Source organism: Pinus tabuliformis, chromosome 9 (genome assembly GCF_031772625.1).
Source record: "Pinus tabuliformis cultivar Carrire ecotype Pingquan chromosome 9, CPIR1, whole genome shotgun sequence".
Taxonomy (NCBI): Eukaryota; Viridiplantae; Streptophyta; class Pinopsida; order Pinales; family Pinaceae; genus Pinus; species Pinus tabuliformis.
The window spans coordinates 890,203,264-890,229,378 of NC_142307.1; the positions used below are offsets into that span (position 1 = coordinate 890,203,264).

Consider the following 26,115-nt stretch of genomic DNA (forward strand, 5'->3'; position numbering starts at 1 on the left):
TTAAAAAGAAGATAGAGATGACTTGCAGCAGGTGGTTTTCACCCACATTGGTTCCACCTTACATCATGGTGTTCATGTGTGCTTCTTGTGTGTGATGACCTGTTCTGTTTTACTGCACCTGTTTACTGTTCATATGGTTAATAAAAGTTTTGATGCACTAACTAAAGATCAACATTTAATGGATTAAATGAATCATAAGTTTACTGGATATATGCTAGTTGCATTAGACATAGTTGCATGTACACGGAGGTTCCCTTCACTGAAGTAGCGTATATGAATCTGAGTATGGAAATGAAAAAGTGTTTGATTTGATAATACTGATTCACCCCCCCCTCTTAGTATTATTTCCAACAATTGGTATCAGAGCAGGTCCTTTGGTAGAAGCTTGATCGCTTGAAGGAGATCCATAGATCGATGGGAAAGAAGCTTAAGAAGAAAGCGCCTAAGAAGAAGAAGACATCTCAGAAGAGCTATGACAGTGGGAGAATCAATTGGGGAATATGTGGAAGAATCACTTTAGATTTAGAATCACTTCAGAATGAAGATGAACAAGCAAAAGAACTATCAGGTATGAATTTTTTATCCTCTGGTGATACATTTATCCATCCATTTGAAGATGATGAAAGTGATAGCGAAACAACTGAATTTTCTCTTATGGGTGAGCAAGAAAGATATCAAATAGAGGTAGAATTTAAAAGGCTTACAGACAAAATTAGAGATCAACAAGATCTATTGAACAAAAGGGAATGTGCCTTCAAATAAGAAGCTACCAAACTAAAAGCTCAACTAGAGGAAGGAAACAAGGTAAAGAAGTTATTCAAGGACAAGGAAGATCAATGTCAAAAGTTGCAGGATGAAGTGACATCATTAAGAAATGAAGTCAATGAAAGGAGCACAACAATCAAGAAACTCAGAGATAGATCCAGTTACTATGAAAGTCTTGAAGCTACGATCCTCTCGCTAAAAGAAGATCTTGAAGAATCAAATAAGCAGAATAAGGAACTACTCCAAGCTCTTAAAAAACAAGAAACCGAAGTTCTTGAATTAAGACATTAGTTGGAAAAAGGAAGAAAAGCTGAAGAAAACATGAAGAAGCAGTATCATGAAAAGGAGGAGCAACATCAGATTGAGGTAAATATTCTAAAAGATAACTTAGAAGAAAAGGATAAGCTCTTACGATTTCAAGATAGTACTAAGATCTTGGATGATATTCTTAGTAGTCAAAGGTCTCCTGCTATCAAAACTGGCCTTGGTTTTTATGAATATGTTGAAGATGAATCTAGCTCACAAGGAGAGGCAAGGAATTCTAATGAGAAATCTAAAATAATCAACAAGGAGATGAGAGGACAACCCCATCAACAGCCAAGGAAAGAAATTCTTCAAAGAAAATCTTTTACTCCTCTGATGAATAATGTTGAATGTTATGTATGTCATAATCTTGGACATGTTGCAGCCAGATGCAGAAGAAGAATGGTTCAAGACCATCACACAGAAAGACCATCACGTTCTAGGTACTTTAAGGGATATTTCTTTGCTTGCAATATGTTTGGTCACAGAGCTGTTGATTGCTACAAAAGGAATATGAAACATGTGAGATGTTATGCATGTAACAAGCTTGGACATATAGCTAAGGATTGTAGGAAAAAAGTACGGGCACCATACCAAAAGAGAAAACATCATCACACTTGAAGATATGGAAGAAGAAGGAAGTATAGTCAGAAAGATGTGGCACATCACAATATACAGACATAACAAACTCAGAGGGAGCTGAAAGTGTAAAACTTCAGTTTCCTAAATCTCATATGCAAGTTTCATAAAGGGAAGTCACGTATATATGCGAGTTAGTTACTACACAGTTGCATATATGTTAGTTTGAGGAAAAGCAATAGGGACAGCTCAGAAAAGGGTCTGATATGATTCAGTCCATTATTTGCTCTGTTTGATAATGGTTACAATCTGCTGATGATGTGTGGAAATGTCTTGACACTTGTAAGATGTTCTAAAGTGTTTTGATCCTAAATTAATGATGATGATGCCTTGATACTTGCTGATATATGCATGATCAGATCTGGCAGTGAACAGATGGCACAGGTTCAGGGGGAGCATATGATTTTAATAATGCATTGTTGGCATTATGGTTAGTAGTTCTTGGTAATGATGCTTATATGGCTAAATGATATATCTTGCTATGATATGGTTATGAGTTATCCATGACAAAATCTCATATGATTCTTGGGGTTACATAGTTGATGTTCAGATCAGATTTTTGGTTGATTCTCTGATGATACATATATGATGCTTACATGGTGATCTTCATAAGGATAAGGAGAAGTACAAAGCTTGAATACACATCTTCATTACTTGATGATGAGTCACTCATATGCTACTGTCATCATATGCATAAAGATCACATAATACAGTTATGATGCATGATTCATATAGTTCTTGGCGCTCATATGGATGAGGATTGTTGCTGTTGATGATATCAAGAAGTCTTGACAAATGATCTTGAGCTCAAGATACTAGTGATGGATACATGAATGACTACTCAAAGTTGCATTGTTGGAGACATGATGATGATGAATTCTTACTTATATGATGATAGGTTGATACTTACATATCTTGATTGATGCAGATGTTCCCAAAGTGATGATACTTGGATCATGCAGATCTTGATGAGACGGCTATGGTGTTTTTCACATATGATATAATGTGAATGATTTTGTTGCTGGTCTAGATGCTGTTGACAAATGCTTATGGAGCAGATCATACATTGTGTATGATAGTTGCTGATGACTATCATGGTCTTATTTAGATGTTTGGTCTCTGATATAAATGTCATGTAAAGGTCATATCAAGACTCATGATGTAATAGTTTGTCTCTATCTATTGTAGTCATTTGATGAATCCCTTTTGGTCATATGATGTAATTTGTACCCCCACTATGCATGGGAAATATGATGTAATATTTCAGTCATGTATAAACAATTGGTATCTGGTGTATCCCCACTTGGTTGGGTGGATGAGTCAATATTGGTATATCCCCACTTGGTTGGGAGATGGATGTATGTATGAGTCTTTGGTTATAGGAAGGTAATTTATGGTAGAGTCATGTTCTTCTTGTAGAACATCTTTTTGCAGACCTTGATTACAGTTAGGGGGAGCATGAACAACACTCTTCAGTAGAGCAGAGATTTCAGCATGTACTCAGAGGGAGCATGGACAGATTGGTACAACTTGGCATATACAAAGGGGGAGCTCAATCAGAGATTTCAGCAGGTACTCAGGCGGAGTATGGACAACGGAATGTATATCAAGGAAGAGAATATCTTGGTCTGCCCTTTGCCCTTGATGTCAAAGGGGGAGAGTGGCTTGTTATGGTTATTGCCATCAAGTCCAAAGGGGGAGTTTGTTGGCATTATGATGCATGTGTTGTACTTGATGGCAACCCACTTGTAGCAGAACACCTCACTTATACGTAACTAGATGAATCTATAGAAGAGAGATTAGATGTGACAGAACACATGGGATCCAGGGCAGCTCAAAGGAATCAGTTCAGATGTAATGTACAATGAAAACTCATTAAGTTGATAGTTATTAATATGGCAAGTTAGCTTTTCCATCAAGTCCAAAGGGGGAGATTGTTGGCATTATGATACAAGTGTTGTCCTTGATGGCAACTCACATAGATGACAGATCATAGTGCAATAGGCTAGTAGCAAAGAATTGATGATCAAACTACAAAGAATGAAGAAAGAAAAGTATATACGTAGGTTCACTATATACCAACTCGTGTACACATGTAGGTTCACTATATACCAAGTCACGTCGAGTCACTAACGTATTCATTTTACTTATTGGGTGGCCCTTATCAATCAAAAGTCGTGTATGCATATGCACGCACTTTCATGCATGGAAAAGCGCGTACATGTGGGAAAGCTTATTTTTGGGTCCGTGGTATTTAGACCTAAGGTTTTGGACCTTGGTATTGCGTCCGAAGTGTTGAACCCAGGTATTGGGTCCCTAGTATTGGTTATAAATGGTTTTGGACCATGGTATTGAGAAAGGCCTAAGACTATAAAAGGAGAAGAAGATCATTAGGTAAAGGCATTCAAAAAGTCTTGAATATCTGATGAAGTATGAGATCTAGTATGCAGGTTATGGGTTCATAATGTTTTGCTAAGGAGGAATCTCAGCGGCTGATGGAGAACAAGATCTAAGGATAGATTGGGATCTAATGGCTTGGAATGAATCATCTATATACGGTTTGATCACGCTTATTCTAGATCTGTATACTGACACATGTAATGTTATGTAAATATTATGATCTGGGTATAACTCAAGTTTTGGAATAGCTGCAAATCATGAATGAATATTTACAGATGTATACACTGGTTAACTATGATAAAAGTGCGTACATACGCAGGTTAGATACATCTAATAAGCGTATACCATATGAACTATGATGTTTGAAGTTACAGGTGGTTCTGGTTGTTGATGAGTTCTGGTGACTGTTTACTGGTGTCAGTGTTCTTCATATTCAGATTAGTTGATTATGTTTAGCTTCAGTATTTATGGATGAGATCTATAATGTATCAAGATCATAATGAATTATCTTTATGTGATCTGATGGACTAGATCTGGTTGCTAACATGCGTATTACCTTGTATATGTAATGATCTGGTTATCTCTGAAGTCAGGAAGTGCAGCAAAGACATAAGTAAGTAATTAATGACATATACGCTGGTTCGCTTTGGTGAAGCTGTGTATACAGCTGGTTCGGCTCTTCCAAGTAGCGTATGCACTCTGATGCATGATTTTTGATGATATAGTTAGATCTGAACATTGTTGCAGAGTTCTGTGTTCTGCTCTGTGTTCGGGTTTGTTGACAGGGTGTCAGTGATTAAGTATTGGGTGATTCAGAGATTGATGATGCTAGTGTTGATTGATTGCGTGCTTCAATGATATGGATGGGTCCAGTATGAAAATTGGATGAAATGTGGCCTTCAGATTATGGTGTTGTGCTTCAGGAGTATCCAGTCTGAAAATATATGAAACGTGGTACCTGGAGGAAGAAAAAGAAGGTTGTAGCCTTCTGTAGGTCGCACCTACATACTAGTACATCAGCTAGTACAAGAGCTAAGGGGGTGGTAGCTCCCTTCCACTAGCAGCTGGAAAACGAGTGAAGGTTGGAGCATTCAATAGGACGGCACCTACGTACTAGTAAAAGGATCGGCTAGTACAAGAGCTAAGGGGTTTGTAGCTCCCTTCTAGAAGAAGCTGGAGAACGAGAGAAGGTTGTAGCCTTCTGCAGGTAGAAGCCTGTGTACTGGTATAAGATTGCACCTGTACAGAAATATTGTTAAAAGAAGTTTCTTATTAAAAAGAAGATAGAGACAACTGGCAGCAGGTGGTTTTCACCCACATTGGGTTTCCACCTTACATCATGGTGTTCATGTGTGCTTCTTGTGTGTGATGACCTGTTCTGTTTTACTGCACCTGTTTACTGTTCATATGGTTAGTAAAAGTTCTGATGTACTAACTAAAGATCAACATTTAATGGATTAACTGAATCATAAGTTTACTGGGTATACGCTAGTTGCATTAGACACAGTTGCGTGTACACGCAGGTTCCCTTCACTCAAGTAGTGTATATGAATCTGAGTAAATCAAAGAACACGAGTTGTTAATAACATGCAAAGGTATGTCAGCCTATGATGAAGGATGAAGTAGATCAAACATAGTAAGAAGAAGAAAGGACTATATAGTCCTTACGAGGCCATGGAAAAGTATATGCATAGAATTTATTAAATTTTTTTTTGGGGATAATTGAAGGTTTTGACCCTATATAGAAATTACATACATACAAATTCTTAAAAATAAAAAAAATATACAATGGCAAGAACATAAATTATACACAAATATTTTTCTTCTAGAACCCAAAACTGGGAAAACTACATTGATTTTTCATTATATTCTTTTCAATGTTACAATACATTATATACATGCCAAAAAATTCATAAACACCTAATCCATTAACCATGGATTAGAAAATAATTGTAGTTCCCTTGATCAAATCTACAAAATACCATGGGAAAAATCATCATGCATAAAACCATGGGTGGGTCCACCCCAAAAATTTTCTTTTTGGGGCATTTCCCCGAACCTCGTGCAGAGGGCTACCACCCCCCTGCAAACCCCCCAACAAAGGGGGCTATTTCCCCCGCTTCTGACCCCCCCATTACACCCAACGCAACAAAAAAACACATGGGACTAGTTATCTAATGAATATACCACATACCCAACAATAATTTGGAGGCATGAATACTAAAATGTGGTATTCAAAAAAATGACAAGAAAATGTAATATTATTATTTGAAAGGTTATGTGTGGATTCTATAATTCCTAGGAGTATCATTTGTGATAAGAACAATAAATTTATTAGTACATTTTGGACTTCATGAGAATTTGGATGCTAAGATGAAGAGATCTATAATTTTACCCATTGATGGAGGGGAAGAAAAAGGTGGTGAACAACACATTGGTGTAGTTTCTAAGAGGCTACAATAAAATACATCGAAGGGAATGGGACGAAAATCAAGTATATCAACAAAATTGTGCGATATGTTTGTCCATATTTTGATTGGTAAATCCCTTTCTGAAATATTTTATGAACATTTTTCACCATATCCATTGAATATTGTATATCAATAAGATAAATAAGGGGAATCAACTTGAGGTGATGCATTAAAGGAAGATAATTTCATAGATAGGATCATTTCCATAAACTTTCAAGTTCTATAAAGCTTGAAAAAATATGAGGAGAATGAAGACCATATTTAATTAGAAAATAGTTGAAAATACATTCAAAGAATTTTTTTTTTACCTTAATAACGAAAGGTTACAAGGATCAAGAAATAAAATCAAAGCCCTGAGATAGATCTTTAAAATTATTAGTGAAGGTAGGAAACAATGCTTAATTATACTCAATATTCCACCTTATATGTGGATATAATTAGTAGTACATGTATATGGCTTGAAATTCCATTAGCCATTGATGCTCAATAAGGATAAAGAGGCTTAATCCATACCTTCAAAATAAGGTTCTACTCTAGATGCATAAACAATGTTACTAGAGAAAATATTTTTGAAAAAGAACATAAAAATTACTAGGAGAGGAAAAAAATAACTTTGGAATGTGGGATTTGAAGCGTCATCTAATAAAAAAATCCAACTGGTACTCTAAAGAGAAATATGAGGAATATTTTCCTTTCCTCCTTCAAAATGAAATATTCTTGAAATAAAATATCCCAAAAGGGGGATATATGATGTAAAATTTATCTATATATTTACCATATGACTTTATCCATGCTCTAGAATCGAGAATATAGAATTTAGGACATAGGAGGGTTAATTTGGATCAGATCCTGAAGCAAGCTAATAAACGTAATATGAAAATCCTTCAATTAAAGAAGATGAAATTTTGAGGACTTGATTACATTTCACAAATTGATATCTTTCCAATAGTATTTTATTTTAATCAAACTAAATCAATAAGGAAAAGCTATGTCCTTGGCAAGTAACAATTTGATTTTTCCTTGCATCTTTGAAGTGGTAGCCCTCTCAACACACCATAATCCACACATGTAGAGATAACAATGTCTGGGAGTACAAAAGAGACTTGTAGAATCACCATGGATATTTGGGAGGGTTTTGAAATACTAAAAACAAGAGTGATAGTTTCATAGTAGCATAGTCTCTTCCTCTTTTGGTAGCTACTCTTAAGAATTGCCGAGGCAATATTTGAAAATTGATTTTTGTGATGATGATGATGGTTAACGTCCATTGAGACCAAACATTGGTCTATCAGACCTAAAGAAACAAATTATTTATTTTGATTTAAGATTTTATTCCTATGCTCAAAAAGCTTGGAGAGAAGCCTCCCAAGCTCACTATAATTTTGACATTGTAAAAGGCTAGGAAGGTCAGTATTGTAAAAAAGATTGTGAAACTGAGATCTAATGTGGTTGTACGCAGGGCACTCTAAGAGGAAGTGGTTTTCATCCTCGATGTTCCTATTCTCACATATATGGCAGATCCTTTCCATCCATGGTGTTTTAGGAACTGCCCAACGACCTGTTTCACTATGGAGCTCATGAGACTTTGTTCTAATATTTGCTATATTAATTTTCTTCTTTGAGCTAGTTAAAATAGAGAGATACTTTTGATCTTCTAGGGTGGGGTTAATGACCTTCTTATATAACTTAATTTTCTTTTAGCCGCTAAATCTTTCTCGCACCACATTTTTTCTTTGAACTTAGAAGTAACAATATCTTTAATGTTATTTATGTTTTGCAATGCATCATTCTCGTTGATCTCCCAATAGTTTAACCAGGTCCTTGTGTCTTTATGCCACCCCCGATTGAGCCTTAGGTGGTTTTGGCTGGAATTTAAAGCTAGATTAGGAAGTCTATGACTGTCTATGTTATTGAGTTTGCGCTTGTACAGCAAAAGCCTAATCATAGCTAGGCTCTCAATAGGGGAAATACCTGCTTCTATAAGGAGAATAGGATAGGGTGTATTACTTTTAATTTTCAGGTTATAAGTTATAAAATGCTTTTGGATTTTCTCAATATTTCTCCATGATTCTCTGGAGATGCTGCAACCCCAAACCTCACAACCATATAAGGTAATAGGAGTGACTAAAGTTTCAAAGAGGAACTTCTTTTTATCCCACATTACGAGGTTTGTTGTTTTACAATTATTTTCAATACCAAAATAAGCTTTCCACACCCCATTAATCCTTTTCTCAATGTTATGGTTCCAGTTGAGCTTGTGATGAATATCAATTCCTAGGTACTTGTAAGAATACACTTCCTCCAAGTTATTATTGTCATACATAAAATTAGCATAAGTGTCCTTCTTGGATTTGATAATCATAACTTTTGTTTTGTTAGTGTTAACAGTCATACCCATGGTAGAGCAGAAATCCTTAAGAAGCCTGAGTTGCTTATCAAGCTCAGATGGGCACCTTCCAACAAGGTTTTTTTCCTAAAAGGGTTTCCCAAAACATATCTTGTGTCAAAAAGGTGCGTGTGAGCTTTTATTTTTCCGTTTTCTATTTTCCGCATAATTTTAATGAGCATGCATGCACTATTAACAATAAATCTATAGATCTAGAAATATAATAAAACTAATAGTGTATAACTTCAAATTTTAAATATAATATTATCATATATGTTGTGATGAACTGTCTAGTAGAATATCCATGATAGTTTATGGATCATATTGGTATCAGAGTATATTTCTTTTAGTATTTTGTGGAAATTTGTAGGGGATTTAGATCGACCGTGAAAAAGGTCAAAAACCCCTAAGCATGGCCCACGAATCTATAAATAAACCTCATGATCCTATAGAGGATAGGTTTTCACGGTTGGAACAACAAGTCACTGATATAATTTGTAATGTAAATCTCCTCCTGGTGGCCCCGAACAATAAGCTTGGGATATTCAAACAAGATGGGGGTTCAAATGCAGAGGACAAATCATAAGGGGGATCATAAGATTGGGAAGAAACGAAGAATCAAATGAAGAAGGAACCTGTTATCACTTAGATTTTCCTTAGAAGTTATTTAAAAGAAGGAAAGTGTCCAAGGTAACTACAAACCAATCTTTTAAGTACAGATCCTAGCTGATCTACACTCAGAGAGGGCTCTCTCTTTATAATTTAGCGTTGTTTAGATATGATATTAGGCTAGTTATTAATGCTTAAGGAATTTGTTTTAATTTGTTTGGTGGAATTAAGGAAACAAATGGGCAGAGCAGGTATTTAGGCCATTGGCTATGGAGTCAAGTAGGAAAGGTTTATCAGGACTTGATTAATCACTGAGGTAAGAGTTCACAAGGCAAGTTAGCACATAAAGGACAAATATGAAGGTTTTAATGGATGAAAATCTTAACCAGGGCCAAGGGCAATGAAGAGTCCTTAACAGGGATTAAGATGAAGAAGGGAGGTTTGGAAAATAGCAAGGGAAATTAAGAATCCTGTACTAAGGGCCAATAGAGGGAATGAATTATAGAAGTAAGAGAACAACTAAGAATTCCCAAACTTAAGCAATTTAGTAGAAAACGTTGAATAAGCAAACAATTAAAACAGAGAGCACTTAAGCTAATTCTAATGTTATTACTGCTTGTTTGCTTTTAAGAATTGTAAGAAACACATATGATATTTCATAACATAAAGGAAAACAATAATCAAACTCAGAGAAATGATACTTATTTGTTTCCCATAGTGCACATGAATTGAGTCAAATGTCCTTAGTTTTATTTAGTCTAGTAAACTAGTCCAGCCTTGATTACAATAGCTCCTTTAGCTCAAAACAAAAAGTATACAGAAACAATTTTTAATCCCCCCAATTACTTCAATTTGTGAAGTATTTATACAAAAATTAATACAAAATATCTCATAACTATATGAGATTTATTCTAGGAAACAAAAGTTATCTTCCACACGAAGATAGAGACAGATGGAAAAGAGATTGTTTGCTATCCCTTTATTTGTGAATGTGCTGGATACTGGAACTTGGATTTGGCTCTTGCAGTTGCCTCAGTATTTATGTGTTGGACTTCACTCTTGTCTTCACCTACTGATACTCTTTACCTGTGCTGTTTCGTCCTTTCATCCAGCATTACCAAAATTTACCATGGTAAACATTTTTTTTACTCCACAGATTTACTATTATAATTTTATAGTAAATCAGTCAAACTGGTCCACCATTCCTTATCCGGTAATTTCATCCTGATCATCTTCCTATAAAATTCACCAGCTTTTGTGTACTTATAAAAATTGGGTTTGTTGGTGAATAGATGTTTTAGTTCATGTTCTATATAAAATAGATTCTCCAAGCCATCATAAAGTACCTTTCCTGTAGGTAATGCTTTCACTCCTGAAGAACTTGCTTGGCTCTTGGACTATTTGTGCAATTTGTCAATGTAGTCTTCTTGTGTCATTAACTTGTCATGGATAACCAGTGGGCTAGGAAGGCCTTTTTCTCTCAAAATTTCGTATTTTAACGTGAAGCTATCTATGTATGCCTGAATACTCTGACACCTTTTCTCTAGATTAAGCATTAAGTTCCTTTTAGTAAGAACTTTCTTTATTTCAATAATAGTAGCTGTTCTATCCTCAATCTCTAATTCATCTAGCTGGTACCTATTCTTGTTGTTCAAGAAATTAATTAACTCATTTTCCTCTTCAAGCTTATCTCCAAGTTCTTCTTTAGTTTCTGTATAGCTTCCACAACTACTTTTATTAATTCAGTCTATTCAAAAATTACCTACATAGAAAGCCAAATATCATTGATGGAATCAATGATATTGGCCCACAATATATTTCTCATGTCTCCCAATGGTTTTTATAATGTCAAATCCTTCTCCAAGACTTTGATTCTTTCTTCCATCCTTCGATTTTTTCTTTCTTCTTCTTTATTTTGAATTTGGGCAAGCTCATAGTTTGTTTCCAAACTTGTCATTTGTTCTCTGAGCTTTTTCAATTCTGTGGCCTGGATACTCATTTGTTCCATGGCTTTAATCATCTCATCTGTTTTTTCTGCTGATGTCCCTGCACTGGTTGATGTACCTGTGGTTGAAATAGTCTCTGCTACTGGCAATGCTATCACTGGTGGAAGTGTTGGTGCCAAGGAAGTTGCCAGAGTGGAGGGTACTGCTGTAGAAACTGTTGGTATGACAGGCTAAGGAGCAGTGGCTAGCTCACTCTATTTAGACTGTATTGCTTTCTCCAATTTTTTGCCAGTTTCTTTTAACTGATCCTTTAACTTAAGGACTAAGTCCATAAGTTCTTCCTCCTTCTCTATTATTGCAAATAAATGGAAATAGATGATCTTTTATTCTTAGCTGGGCCTTCTTCTTGGTCTTGACAAAGTGAATCTCATCAAAATTGATCATTTGCCTATAGTACTCCAGAGAAAATAATTGCATGGGGAGATATCTAGGTAATTTGTGAGGAGGAAGCTCACACCCATAAATCCTGATTTCAATATGGTTTTGGTACAAGTATCAATCCCCTACTTTGTATTGTTTGGACAGCTGGAGAACCCTCTTAATGTCTGCACTGATTCTAGGAGGGGGACTTCCTAATAACATTGTAGTCACTGGATGTACAAGTAGGTCAATAAAAGCTGTATATGGATAGGGAGAAGAGCTAGACCTGTGGAATAGAGAGGTCCATAAGATGACCGATCTAGGATTCCCTCTAGCATCAAGCTTTTGGATAGAGAAGGGAAACTGATCAGTTTGGTAGTAGAGAAACAAATGATACAAGACTGATGAATACTTGAACACTCTCTCATTTTCTAATCTCATAAACTGATCATGCATTTTATCTGTGATGAATTTTGCATAATCAAACTTGACTGTAGGAGGTTGACCAGGGGTAAAAATAGACATGTAGGACAAAATGATCTCATCTACATATTCATTTGTGGTAAAACCTAAGATGCATGATATCATTGTTGTGATATCTTTTCCTAGATTAGAAAAGATGACTAACACATAAGGAGGAGGGTCTTTTGGCATGTACTTTTCTTCAAAAATGAAAGTCTGGAGGATTTGGGTACTTCTGGAACTAGATAGCTTAGAGAATCTTTCAAGCAAATCAACAATGGTAAGGGGGGTGAGGTCTTGACCAGGTTGTAACTGTAACATTTCATTTATGGATTCAGTAGTGATAGTGAACAAGACTTTCTGGTCTGGGGACATTACAACTCTCGTGATAGGGTCATAATTTTCATGACAGTAGTGAATAATCTCTAGGAAGACATGAACACTGGGAAATTGATACTTGGGCAGGTTTGATTCCCAGAGGCCTATCTTATTTGCATGGTTCAAATAGTTGTCTCAGTGTCTGCAATGCAATTTCAAAGGGTTTTGTCGAAGGTGAGGTCTTTTATCTGAAAATCTTTGTCAGCCAGGGGAAGATGGTCTAAATCTCTGTGGGGAGTGGTAACTGGCATGACATTCAAGGAAACTGGGGCATCCATCCTTGGTTCTTGTGGATTCAAGGACGATAGCAGGGGGTTTCAGGGGATTATGGAAAACTGGGTCGTCTAAGAGAGTTTCAAGACTGTCAATAGCTTAATTTCACTAAATTACTTAATTTATAAAGAAATTCAGCTCAGGTTCAGTACGAAAACAGGGTTTCTTGGTTGAAACAGGGTAAATGCCTGGTGGTGGTTGTAAAAATGGATTAATGGAACTGGTGCAATGTTCGCAGGGAGAGCACGGTTTCGCACTGGTAATCTAGAGTTCAATGGCTTCTAGAGGTTGATGGTTGGAAACAGGTTGATAGTTTGAATGTACTCTGCGTGTGCATGGGGAACATAAGGTTCTTTTCTTGGTAAAACAAAAATAATGAGTATTTTTGGTTTTATTTGCAAAGTTAATGGATTTGGCAGGTATAATGGGAAAGTGACAGTTAGTGCCAACTAACGGAGGTGACGTTTTGTTGTTTAGTGAGGGTGGTAAGCGGAGGCGGTAAGCAGAATCTATCGCACCGCTTTTGAGGGCTTGGCGGTATTGGGAGAGGTTCGCCCGATGCCATTCATCGGGTGACACGTAGCGGCGGGGTGAACAGTAAAACCGCTCACATCGGGCGTGTAAAGTTTGGCATCAGAGGCTGCCTGATATGAGCGTCAACCATTAGATCTAAAGGGGTCAGATCATACGGTGATTGGCGCAATGATTTGATTGGGAGTTAATGGAGGGGCCCGACGGGATAATAATTGCGGATTAAGGATATTTAATGATGTCGGGGATGATTTGATTGGAGGACAATTATTAATTAATCACAATTTTACTAATTAATACCTTTTATCATGGCAAAGGGTTATGGTTCTTAATTAATTGCAGATTGATTAATTAATCCATGCAATTATTTTATTCTGGTTTATCTTTCAAACCGGGGCGGGATATTAACATATGGAAATTTAATAATATATATGGGAAAGGGGTGTATTTTTGGGATTTAAATATATAAATAAGATTAGATGTTAATATGAAAACGAAAATGGAAAGCGCTAAGTAAAGTGTATTTCCGCATTCGAACATCACAACTTAGGCTTAAGTATATTTGTGGGTTTTTATATGGGGTAATTACTTTTCCTAGGCAAATAGTGGTTTTACCTTAGGAAAATGGGGGTTTTAAGGAAAATGAATGAATGATAGAGGGAGTGAATGCTGATGAGAGGGTTTTAGTACTTAGACCTTATAAGTTATTGGGCCGAGGGTCCGATCCCTCCAGAAGTCAGAGAAATGCTCTGAGCCCCTTTAACTTTAGGCTTTAGGTACTTTTGTCTTTACTTATGGGAAATTATTAAACTTAAGGGTAAAATGAATGGGGAAATTAATCGCTTGACTTTATGTAACTGCTAAATTATCATCCATGCTTTAGTAACTTGATGATGAAGCATATGATATGATTTTTAACCAACCATTCATCATAATTCTGGAACCATCCAACTACTTACCCATCTACGCATCCTACCATTTTTCTACTCTTTATTAGGGTTCACTTAAGCTGGCAAACCTTATCAAACATTTTTCTTTTCTTTTACAATAAAATCTATCTAAGTCTATCCTTATTACATCCAAGGGCTCAGATTAAACTGTTGAGCTCCTTTTATTCACTCTACCTATCTATTTATCTGCCAAGATTAAACAGTTTGGTCGGATTTTATTCTCTATCTATGAACATAAAAATTGAAAACATGAAATAGCCAAGTTTATACTATTTGACCATTCATGTATTGTGGCATAAGTGACAAGCTGCACACAACCTTTTATTTTTCATCAAAGTAAATGGTAGTGGCATTTAGACTTGCACACTTTCATGGTCTTTTCCTTTTTTTCTTGGGGTTCATTTTCTTTCATTTCTTTTTTGACCTTTTCTTTATTCTTTTTGTCCTTTTATTTTTCTTTTAGGACATACCCTCTTTACATTTTTTAATTTTGATTTTTTGAATATGGAAAACATTTGCAGAAAGCAAAGGTATGTACATATTATAGAGATAAACTAAGTCAATCATAAATTATGACACCTATTGGTATAGGAACATAACATTGGCTCCACTTGAGGATGGATTTCCCTGGTGGAAAGTCAAGAACTATAGATCAATGGCCTTCTGAAAGGCTGCGATTTTATTTTGCAATTTTCCCTCTATTTTGCTGCTTTATTGATATTTATGACAGTGACAGTTTTGAAGCTTAGGGCCTTCTCTTCGGGCTTCAACTCCAAAATTTACCATCCAATCCAAACTAAACTTTCTGGAGGATATAATATGTACAACTGAAACTGGTAAAATTAGTAACTTGGATCAATATAGTGCTTCAACATTCGACCATTTACTGGTCCTCCTTCTACCTCTGCACCATCCAATTCTTTGAGAAAGTAAGAATTATTACCTCTGAAGGCATATATAATGTATGGACCTTTCCACAAGAAATCAAACTTCCCATGTTTCCCTTTGTCTTCCCTTCTGGAGTCCCACTTCAAAACTTTATCACCAAGATAGAAGTCTTCTGCCTTGGTTCTTTTATCAAAGAATTTCTTGAGTTTTTCCTGCAGTGCTTGGGCTCTGATGTATACTTCCTCCCTTGTTTTCTGCAAATGAATGGTTTTATTGATTCTCCTCTGAATATCATTTGGCTCAACTTGGGATTCCTGGAGTAGTTTCATCATTGGAATTCCCAATGATGAAGGGAAAACTACTTCCATCCCATAGATTAGCTGAGAGGGACTGGTTCCAATGGATTTCTTAGTGGTCAGCTTGTCTGCCCACAAAGCGTTTATCAATTTCTTATTCCATGTTTTCTTATTATCTTCCAACAAATTTTTAATAATGCTCATCAGGCTTTTGTTGGAGGACTCTGCAAGTCCATTTCCTTGGGGATAGTAGGCTATAGAGTGGTATACGATATTTATAGTATAAATCAATCATCCTCTTTGATTTAAAGGTTGCAGCATTATCTGTGATAATTTTGTTGGGACAGCTAAATTTGAACAGAATATTGGCCTCCAGAAAACCTATTATGATAGTATCAGTGACTTTTATAGAGGGAATGGCTTCTATCCACTTTGTAAAGTAATCTGTGGCAGTGAAGATCCACCCATGTTGAGCAGAAGAAGGGGGATGAATTTCACCAATGAAGTCTAGACCCCATTGTTGAAAAGGTTTTTCAGTATAAATGGGTTTCAAAGGTAAAGGGAGAAGTTTTCTTTTTCCTTCAAAGATCTGACACTTGTGGTAGGAGGTTACAATTTTTTTTACATCAGAAAACAAAGTTGGCCAGTAAAATCCAGCTTTCAAGATCTTATCAGCCGTTGTCTTCCAGTAGAGATGTCCTCCACAATCACCTGCATGAAATTCTTGGAGTACTTTGTCAGATTCTTCCTTTAATAAACAATTTAACAGAATACCTTCATGATTGTGAGAATAATTTCAAAAAAATCATATAAAAAATCATTTGTCGACGCGTTTCGAACCAACCAGTGTGGTTCATCATCAGGATGAGTTGAAGATCCAATCTGAGCGACAAGTTAAATAGGGACAACAGACCATTCCAACAGCTATATTTTACTGAATAACGACGAAATAACTGAGGAATCCCTGCATCGCTTTAGAAATTCCAGATCAGACTTCAACTTTGAGACCTGCATGCGTGCCTGTTCGAAACGATGTGCTTTTTTCACAGTGGCTTCTCCATGCAGGGAAATTATTATAGAATTGAGAATTCTGTGATCCATAATATGTTTGTGAGAATAATTTCGACAAAATCACATAAAAAATCATTTGTCGACACGTTTCGAACCAACCAGTGTGGTTCCTCATTAGGACAAGTTGAAGATCCAATCTGAGTGATAAGTTAAATAGGGACAGTAGGCCATTCCAATAGCTATATTAACTGAGGAATCCCTGCATCGCTTTAGAAATGCCAGATCAGACTTCAACTTTGAGACCTGCATGCATGCCCATTCGAAACGATGAACTTTTTTCGCAGTGGCTTCTCCATGCAGGGAAATTATTATAGAATTGAGACTTCTGTGATCCATAATATGTTTGTGAGAATAATTTCAACAAAATCACATAAAAAATCATTTGTCGACATGTTTCGAACCAACCAGTGTGGTTCATCGTCAGGACAAGTTGAAGATCCAATCTAAGTGATAAGTTAAATAGGGACAACAGGCCATTCCAACAACGATATTTTACTAAGTAACGACGAAATAACTGAGGAATCCTTGCATCGCTTTAGAAATGCTAGATAAGACTTCAACTTTGAGACCTGCATGCGTGCCCGTTTGAAATGATGTACTTTTTTCGCAGTGGCTTCTCTGTGCAGGGAAATTATTATAGAATTGAGACTTCTGTGATCCATAATATGTTTGTGAGAATAATTTCAACAAAATCACATAAAAAATCATTTTTCCAAAATAAAGTATTATCAATTATGCAGAATTTCAAATACTTCATTTTCAAAAACCTATTTTTAGTTCTGGACAAGCCTGGAGGAGGTTGTAGGTTTTGTAGAACATATATTATATCAGCATACCATGGTGAATCTGTAAAGCCCTGGATGATTTGTGGAGTTGCCATCTCCTCTTCGTTATCCAGTTCTGCAATGAAGTTTATATCTAGGGCTTGGCAATTTGTTTCAACCAAAAGTTTAGCCAACCCCTGACCTTTAATTAATTTTGTAGGTTTAATCTCTATGTCACATTCTAATATTGAAGCTATCCACTTTCCCCTTTTTCCATCAACTCCATTCTGTGTTAGAATGTCTTTTACTACAATATTGGGAACATAAGCTACTATGTGAGAGTACAAGATATAGACTCTAAAATCTTTGATAGCTTTTACCAAGGCAAAAGCCTGTTTTTCCGTTATGTTATACTTTAAAGGTGCATCCCTTAGAGCTTTACTAAAGAAGGCTATTGGTTGTTCAATTCCCTGATCATTCTTCTGTAGTAAAACTGCAGTAATGGTATGTTCTGATGCAAAGGAAAAATGATAAATTCTTCGTCAAACATTGGACTTATGGGGACTAGTGTTTGAGTCAAGGCTAGGTTTATATCTTCGAATGATTTTTTAGCCTCTACGGTTCATTTAATAGCCGAATATTTTTTCAACATGTTATTTAGCAGTCTAATTAGTTTAGTTAGGTTAGAGATAAATCTTCTTAAAACGTTTATTTTTCTTAAAAATGCATGAAGTTCTTTGATGTTTCTGGGGTGGGGTATTTGCAAAATAGCTTCAATCTTGGTTGGGTCAATCCTGATACCATCTTTAGAGATAATGTGGCCTAATAATTTGCCTTCTTCCGAACCAAATAAATAATTTTTTGGATTTAGAGAGATGCCATATTTCCTGCATTTAATACAGACCTGCCTAAGATGATCCAGGTGCTGTTGATCTGATCTGGAAAATACTGTGATATCATCAAGGTATATAACTAGGAAATCATGGATTTCCTTAGCAAAGGAAATATCCATTGCTCTTTGAAAGGTGGCCCCTGCATTTTTCAATCCAAAAGGAACTTTAACATACATGAAGGTACCCCATGGGTTAGTGAAAGTAGTCTTTCCTTGATCATCAGGATGGACTAGGATTTGGTTATAACCAGAGAACCCATCTAACTAGTGAGATCCTTGTGGAACCTACTACCCTTTGTAATATGTGATCCATTTTAGGTAAGGGATAGTTATCTTTGAGTGAAACTTTGTTTAAATTCCTAAGGTCAACACACAGTCTTATTTCTCCAGTTTTCTTTCTTGTAGGGACAAGATTAGATACCCAATCTGAAAACCTAATGGGTGCAATAATCTTAGCTTCATACATTCGTTTGATTTCCTTTTAGATAGAAGGTAGTAGAATAGGGTTAATTCTTCTAAGCTTCTGTCTAAAGGGCTTCTGATATTCTTTTAAAGGGATAGTGTGTTGTATAATGCTAGTATCATAGGATTTTTTTTTTTGGACAATAACGGTTATATTGAAATGGGCGGTAAACCAGCTACTGCATGCTTTAGAATTCTAAAGAGTCCATGACAGAGAACAGGGGAGTGCAATGATTTGCTGATCAAATCCGAGAAATATGCTGGTCAAATCGAGGTTCTGAACAGGAGAGATAAACTACTTCGGCATATTGATGGCTGTAGAAGAGACGACGCCCCATGCAAAGTCCTCAAGCGGAGCTTGAGCTAACTGTGAATCAAAAATTCCGCTTCAGATGGGCTGCCTGCGGATCTTTGAAGTGCCATTCCAGCAGACATCCTTGGCACAGAACTGAATGACCGCAGAATGAAGGGAAGGCTTCAACAACTGGAATTGCCAACGCAGAGTTTGGGAGAAGTCACCAATGCTGTTTCCCAGGGAAGACCGACTCTGAGATTTCTGTTCCAAACCGTCAGAAGAGAGAGACATAGGTAAAGCGAGACTGAGCTTGGATACGCCCTTTAGGAATCGTTAAATTCGCTAGGGAAACAGAGACAAATCAGTTAACAGAAAACAAGCTCGGAATCTGGAATCAGTTTTGGGTTGTCGGATTACAAAATTGATTGAACAGAGAGCCCCTATTTCAAATAGGAAGGGAGGATCGAGCTGGAGATTTAAGGAATTGAGCAAGATGATTCTGTTGAGTTAATTACCAGGGATCTTCGAGAACAGAGGACACCAAGGTTGGCCTCAGTATCAGCTAGGGAGTTGAGGTTCCTTAAGATATGAAAGAAGGATATTTTGTTAAATTTGGGCAGCAGAAGTCTGATTTTCCTGATGATGGAGGCTAACTGAACCTGGTGAGAGTTCTTAGGACGAAGCATGGCCTGGATGATGAGTCTTGAGTCTCCGAAGACTGAGAGAGAAAGGATATTTCTTTTAATCGCCTGTGTCAGCCCTTGCCACAATGCCAGAGCCTCCGCTCTGTTGTTAGTTTCAGTTCCTAGACCCCAGTGGAATCTCAGTTCCGGAAAGCCCCCAGGGCTCAGTAGAACTCCCCCGCTGCCAGCAACCCTAGGGTTTCCTTTAGAAGCCCCATCGAAGAATAAACAATGATCTTCCAAGGCCGATCTCCACTTGATAAACTCTTGTTCTTCCAGCCTAATCTCCCAACTGGAGTGAACGGGAACAGAATGAGGGGGCCTTTCCTTTAGCTTTGGAACTAATTTTTTTAACCAATTCTCTTCTTCTATGAGCAGTCTCGTTTCATTCCTTGATGAAGTGTTGGCTTCCAGTGCCTCTCCCAACAATGCTTTTATTTTAGAGATAACTCTTGTTGTAGTGCAACTTTCTTCTCGAAAAATTCTGTTGTTTCTTTCCAACCATAATTTCCAGCAAATAAACTTAGGGATCCACATCCAGCTGGTTTTAAGAAGACTTTTATTTTTAAGGCAGAAGGGAGATAAGTTGGCCCAAGATCTGAACAAGGCAGGGATGTTGTCTGGGAGAACAAGGATAAAGGGCTCTAACAACAGCACCCCCCTCCAGACTTCTTGAGCAAAGGGGCATAACAGCAACAGGTGATTGGTAGTTTCTTCATCAGACCTACAGAGGGGACATCTGGAAGGTCCTTCCATCCCTCTTCTTCTCAAGTTATCTCTGGTGAGGATGCTTTGATGCGCCACGGTCCAACAGAAGAAGTCTATTTTTGGGAGAGCTGGAAAGTCCCATATAAATTTCCATTGGGCCGGATTTGGAGGGACATGAGGAACATCCATAATTCTTTTATAACCTTCAGAAACAGTATATTGGCCAGAGATGGACCCCCAGCCTCTTTTGTCTTTAGCGGTGGCCTTTGAAGGAGATTTTCCTTGGAGCATATCTAGAAGTTAAGAGGCTTCCCCCTGCAGCATTATGGGGACCTCCCCCAGATTCCACCCATCCCAAGTTCTGTCAGGAGCTTCTTTCTAGTTCGAAATGTCCCACAATGTGTGCATATTACGAGACTGAAGCCAATCTTTGATGTTTGCAAGATCATTCACATGCTTCATTGGCTGGTCACCCAAGATCGAATCATCCCAGATATTGATTTTCCTTCCATTACCAGGGATCCAATATAGGTGTTGGCTGAATTGCTCCCTTGCAGCATTGCAAAGATTGAATATTGGTGAACCTTTTAGGGTTCTTGGAGGCTTATCCAGGCATCTCAAACGCTGCCCATGGAAGTATTTCTTCCAAATGACTCTTTTACTCCAGCTAGTATTTCCAGAAACTAAATTCCATAGGATCTTGGATCCCAAAGCAAGATTTTGAGCAGCCAAATTGCGCAGCTGGAGGCCTCCTTCCTGAAAGGGACTCTTGAGGATTTCCCAGCTCACTAAATGGATTCTTCTATCATTGTTATTCCCACCTTCCCACAGAAATCTTCTCAGCAGGCTATCCAACTTACTAAGAAAGGTTTTTGGGGAAAGGAGGATTGAGTTTTGGAATAGAGGCATGCTTATTAGGACTGATTTCATGAGGATGACTTTCCCTGCATTGTTCAGCCATGAGGCACCCCAGGCTTGGATTCTATTCTTTATTTTGTCAAGCAGTGGCAGCCAGTGAGCAACTTTAGGCTTAGTTTTGAAGATTGGTATCCCAAGATATTTAAATGACTCCCAATTTCGGATTCCTTCCATTTCTAAAAGTCTTGCTATGTCAGACAGTTCTTTAGTCGAGCAATTCCAGCCATAGATAGAGCATTTTCTATAATTGATTTTGCTTCCTGAGATCAGCCTGTAAATGTCCAGTTCCCTCTTGAAATGTCTGGCAGAGATCAAGCTGGCTCCTCCAAGCAGCCGAGTGTCGTCAGCAAATTGGGCATGATTAATGTCTTTCACCTTGTGAGTAGTTCTGAGGCCAGGCAGTGTTTGAATTTGCTGATTATGATCTAGTTGGAAACTTAACACCGAGGCTTGGACAACATATAGGAGCGGAGACAATGGGCATCCTTGTCTCAGGCCCCTAGAAGCTTGGAAGAAATTGGCAGAACGACCATTAACCAAGGGTGCAATCCAAGGCGAGGCAATACAGGCTTTCACCCAGTTGATGAAGTTTGTTGAAAAGCCTAACTTCTTCATCACAACAAACAAAAATTCATGTCTCACCCTGTCAAATGCGTTAGCCAAGTCAAGCTTAATCACCATGCCTTTCTCCTTTCTTTGGCTACTAGAGTGAACTGCTTCTTGGACCAGCACAATATTATCCAAAATCTTTCTGCCTTTTATGAAACCACCTTGATTTTCAGGGATGATGTCTGGCAAGATGTTTTTCAGCCTGGTGGCTATTATTTTGGTGACCAACTTATAGCTAGAATTGCACAAGATTGGCCTAAATCTACTAAAATCAGAGGCGCCTTTCTCTTTTGGGATCAGAGCTAGGAAGGCTGAGTTGATGCCACCACCTATCTTTACACAATTCTGGGATTTTCTGACCATCCTCAGTAGATCTTTTTTGATTATTGACCAGCAAGTCAAAAAGAACCTGACAGAGAACCCATCTGGCCCTGGGGCTTTATCAGGCTCCATGTTGTTCAGTGCCTCCTCAAGCTCTTCCATACTAATCGGAGCTGTCAGCATATCGTTGTCCGATTCCTTGACACAATTGGGGATTAAATTGATCGGATAAGAGTGGGGATCAATAGCTGGTTCTTCAGGAGCCGAATACAGATCTTGGAAGAAGGAGTATGCATCTCTCTTGATGCCTTCGAAATCCTTGATCACAGTATTTTGGTGTTGAATCTCTGAGACTGATTTGAAGTTCTTTCGGGCTTCCGCTTGCATAAGAAAAAAGCTGGTGTTCTTATCGCCGGATTTCAGCCAGAGAATCCTAGACTTCTGCCGCCAAAATTCTTCCTCCTCCCTGCTAGATCTATGAACCTCTTTTTGGAGCTCGACTTCTTTTAGTAGCATACTTTGAGAAACAGGATTTTGCTCCATTTCTAGTTGATGGGCAGCAAGCCTATTTGTATTTTCTTTTCTTTTGGATGTGGGGGATTGCAGTCTTTTAGCCCAGTCTTTTAGATTTCTTTTTAGAATCCTGATTTTCTCTTCCCACACAAAGAAAGGAGAACCTTGGACGGGCCTATTCCAAGAGTCGGAGACCACATCTTGAAAGCCTTCTTGCTGGATCCACAAAGGGCTGAACCGAAAAGGGATGGGGCCAAGATTGCAATCAAGGGAAAGCTCGAGAAGAATGGGCTTATGGTCAGAGGTGAGATTTGGGAGAATTTTAGAGGATGCCATAAGACCGCTAGTTAGGAAGGAGGAATGGACAAGAAATCTGTCCAGATGGGCAGCAATATGATTGGGGCCTGTTCTTTTGTTGGACCAAGTGAATTTTCCTGAAGAGGGTTTAATATCCTCCAGGTCCCAGCCCAGCATTATGTCTTCAACCCATTCTCTGGCAGGATCCCTGACAATGGAACCTCCCTTTTTCTCATCAATATCAAGGGTGACATTAAGGTCACCTGCAATTATGATATTCTCGGGGTTTTGCTCTAAAAGAAATGAATGAAGCGAATTCCAGCAGATTTTTTTTTCACTTGACAAAACAGGAGCATAAACATTAAACATACTTACTTGCTGACCAGAATCCTTGTGGAGTAGCTGAGTGAAGAGCCAGTGAGGGCTGCTTTTTTCTTGAATAAAGTCATATATGGTGCTGTTCCAGAAGGTGGCTATTCCACCAGAGGCACCTCTTGCACTAACCGCTTTTCCATGGCCTTTGTTCCAAAAAACTTTACTAGATTGGAGGAGGGAAAGATCCTCCAGCTTTGTCTCCTGGATGAGGAGGATTTCAGGCGAGTATATTCTCACTAAATCTTTCAGGGCTTCCTCTTTCGACCTGCTGCCTAAACCTCTGCAGTTCCAGGAGACGTATTTCATTATTTACTTTTGTGGGGAGAGGAGGCTCCCATTGGAGCCTTGTTGCTTTTGCGTCCAGATCTGGTATTTATCACTGATTTGAGAGTTTTTTGGGATCCCTGGAGGACATCTTTGTAAGTTTCTTCCTCTCTCTGTTTCTTCTTGGATTTCCGCCCTCTAGTCGTCTTGATTGGAGTGGCTAACGAATTGTCAGATTTAGAATCTCTCTCTTCTGAATCGCCTTCAGAGTCTGAGGCTAGACTAATGTGTTCTTCATTGCCTTCATTTCCCCTCTGACACTCCTCGGGTGTGGGAACTGTTGATTCTGCTTCATTTGTTTTTCCTTGTTTCTCCATATTTCCGGTTTCTTCTTGGTTCTCCTTATCGTCCATCTTTTCTCCAGATGGAGATCCGTCTTTAGAAGTAGCAGCGACTTTTGGGTTGATGTGAGGCTTTCCCGATGGGGCGGTAGTTTTCTGTCTGGGAGGCTTTGGGATAGCCTTTCCCTTTCTGATTTCTTTCCATCCTTCTTCTTCAACTGTGTTCCCTGATGGGGCTTTTGGGCAGTTTCTCTGGAAGTGTCCATGCTCATGACAAGTTCGACATTTGAAAGGCAGCTGCTCGTAGTCCAACTTCTGGTAGTGCTGCCATTCTCCAACTTTGAGTTTAATCGCTTCTGGTAGCCCGGCTTCCAGATCGACTTCTACGCAGATTCTGGCACAAGTATATTGGCCCTTGTGATCAGCTTTGTCAATGAATCGACCCAGCCCATTACCAATCTTCTGCAGAGATTGATAGCTCCAACAGTGAAGAGGGAGATTGGGTAAACGAACCCAGACCGGCGCCTCCTTGGGGACATCAACGGATGGGTCAAAATCAGGACTCCATTTATTGAGATACAGTCCCTGATTTCCCATAAAGTACGGCCCGTTTCTGAAAACCAGGTCGCGATCTTCCTTGGTGGTAAATTCAAAGATGAAATAGCCTCGCCCTACAGCATAACAAATCACATTATTTTCCAGCTGCGGTCTCCAGTTTCGTTGTATCCAATCGTCCGTGGTCTTAGTGGACGGCCATCGGCCCATAAACTGCCCTACCAGGCCTCTGTCAGACAACGCAAGAGCGATTTTAATCGATTGTTCCTCTGGGAGTGCTATCTCTGGTATTTCGTCGAGCTTTTTAATGAATTTCGGCACTTCAACGTGCTGATGCTTCTTCCCTTTCTGCGATAACAGCCTTTTGAAGGCATCTGCGGAGGATAGAGGAGGGGTGGGAGCAGACTCCCCACCCTCGGGACCGCTCATGGCAGCGTCCAAGAGCTTGGCGGCGGCAACCTACAGGCGGTCAGAACAGCAGCGCGCGCGAGTTTCGCTAGTATCATAGGATTTTAGGTCCTCATAACTCCAGGCAAAAACATCCTAGAATTCCTTCATAAGTTCCATTTATTTCAGTTTTTCATTGGGAGGTAATGATTTAGATAGTTTTATTAGTTTTGGATTCTCTTCAGATCCTAGATTACATTCCTTAATGTTTGATTTCAAAGGTTCCATTTTTGGCTTTTTAGGAATATCATTTGAGTCGAATAAGTCCTCCAAAGGAGTTAATCCCTTGGGTAAGAAATTATCTTTGAGATTTATGACTTCAGTTTCATCATCAATTACTTCATCAATTTCCATTTGTTTTAAATCTTGAATATCTGATTTTGTGAATTCTGTAGGATGAAGTCTGTCTATTTGATCTTCTTCTAGTTGGTTAATTTCTATTTCATTAGTGGGATCAAAATATGAAGCTTTGTTCCTATCTATATTAATATTAGAAAATCCTTCATCTAATGTTAATTTTTTTTTAATATTCTTATCATTTTCAAATACTTTCCAGTTCTTTAAGTTGTTAGGAATTGTTGGTCTATGCCTAACCTCAGCAGTGTACTGATGGTTGGGTTAGAAGGGCAACTTACAGGTACTAGAAAACATGGCCAAACTGTGAGCTTGCATGTTATGTTTTCTGGGGATAGCAGCAAGCTTGGTTTCTAAAAAAGTGTTAAGGATTTCTACAACTGTACCTCTATAAAATCCTAGTCTAGGGTCTCTAGTCAGGTAAACACCATTAATTTGTTTAACTATCAATTCAGAATCTCCCATAATTGATACCCTTATAGCTCCTAATCCTTTAACTAGTTTAAGACCTAACAGGAGTGCTTCATAT

General features: G+C 38.1%; 1 protein-coding gene across 1 annotated transcript in view; it reads right to left on the reverse strand.

Moving 5' to 3' along the window:
* Nucleotides 1–25,214, reverse strand: part of LOC149151626 (uncharacterized) — a 62,205-nt gene extending 36,991 nt beyond the window's left edge. Inside the window, exons 1-3 of the mRNA XM_089443215.1 lie at nucleotides 24,570–25,214; nucleotides 24,115–24,482; nucleotides 22,529–23,905 (exon numbers count right to left, since the gene is read on the reverse strand). Coding sequence (XP_089299341.1) covers nucleotides 22,529–23,905; nucleotides 24,115–24,482; nucleotides 24,570–25,214 — 2,390 coding nt within the window. The remainder of the gene's footprint in view (nucleotides 1–22,528; nucleotides 23,906–24,114; nucleotides 24,483–24,569) is intronic.
* Between the last annotated feature and the right edge of the window lie 901 nt (nucleotides 25,215–26,115).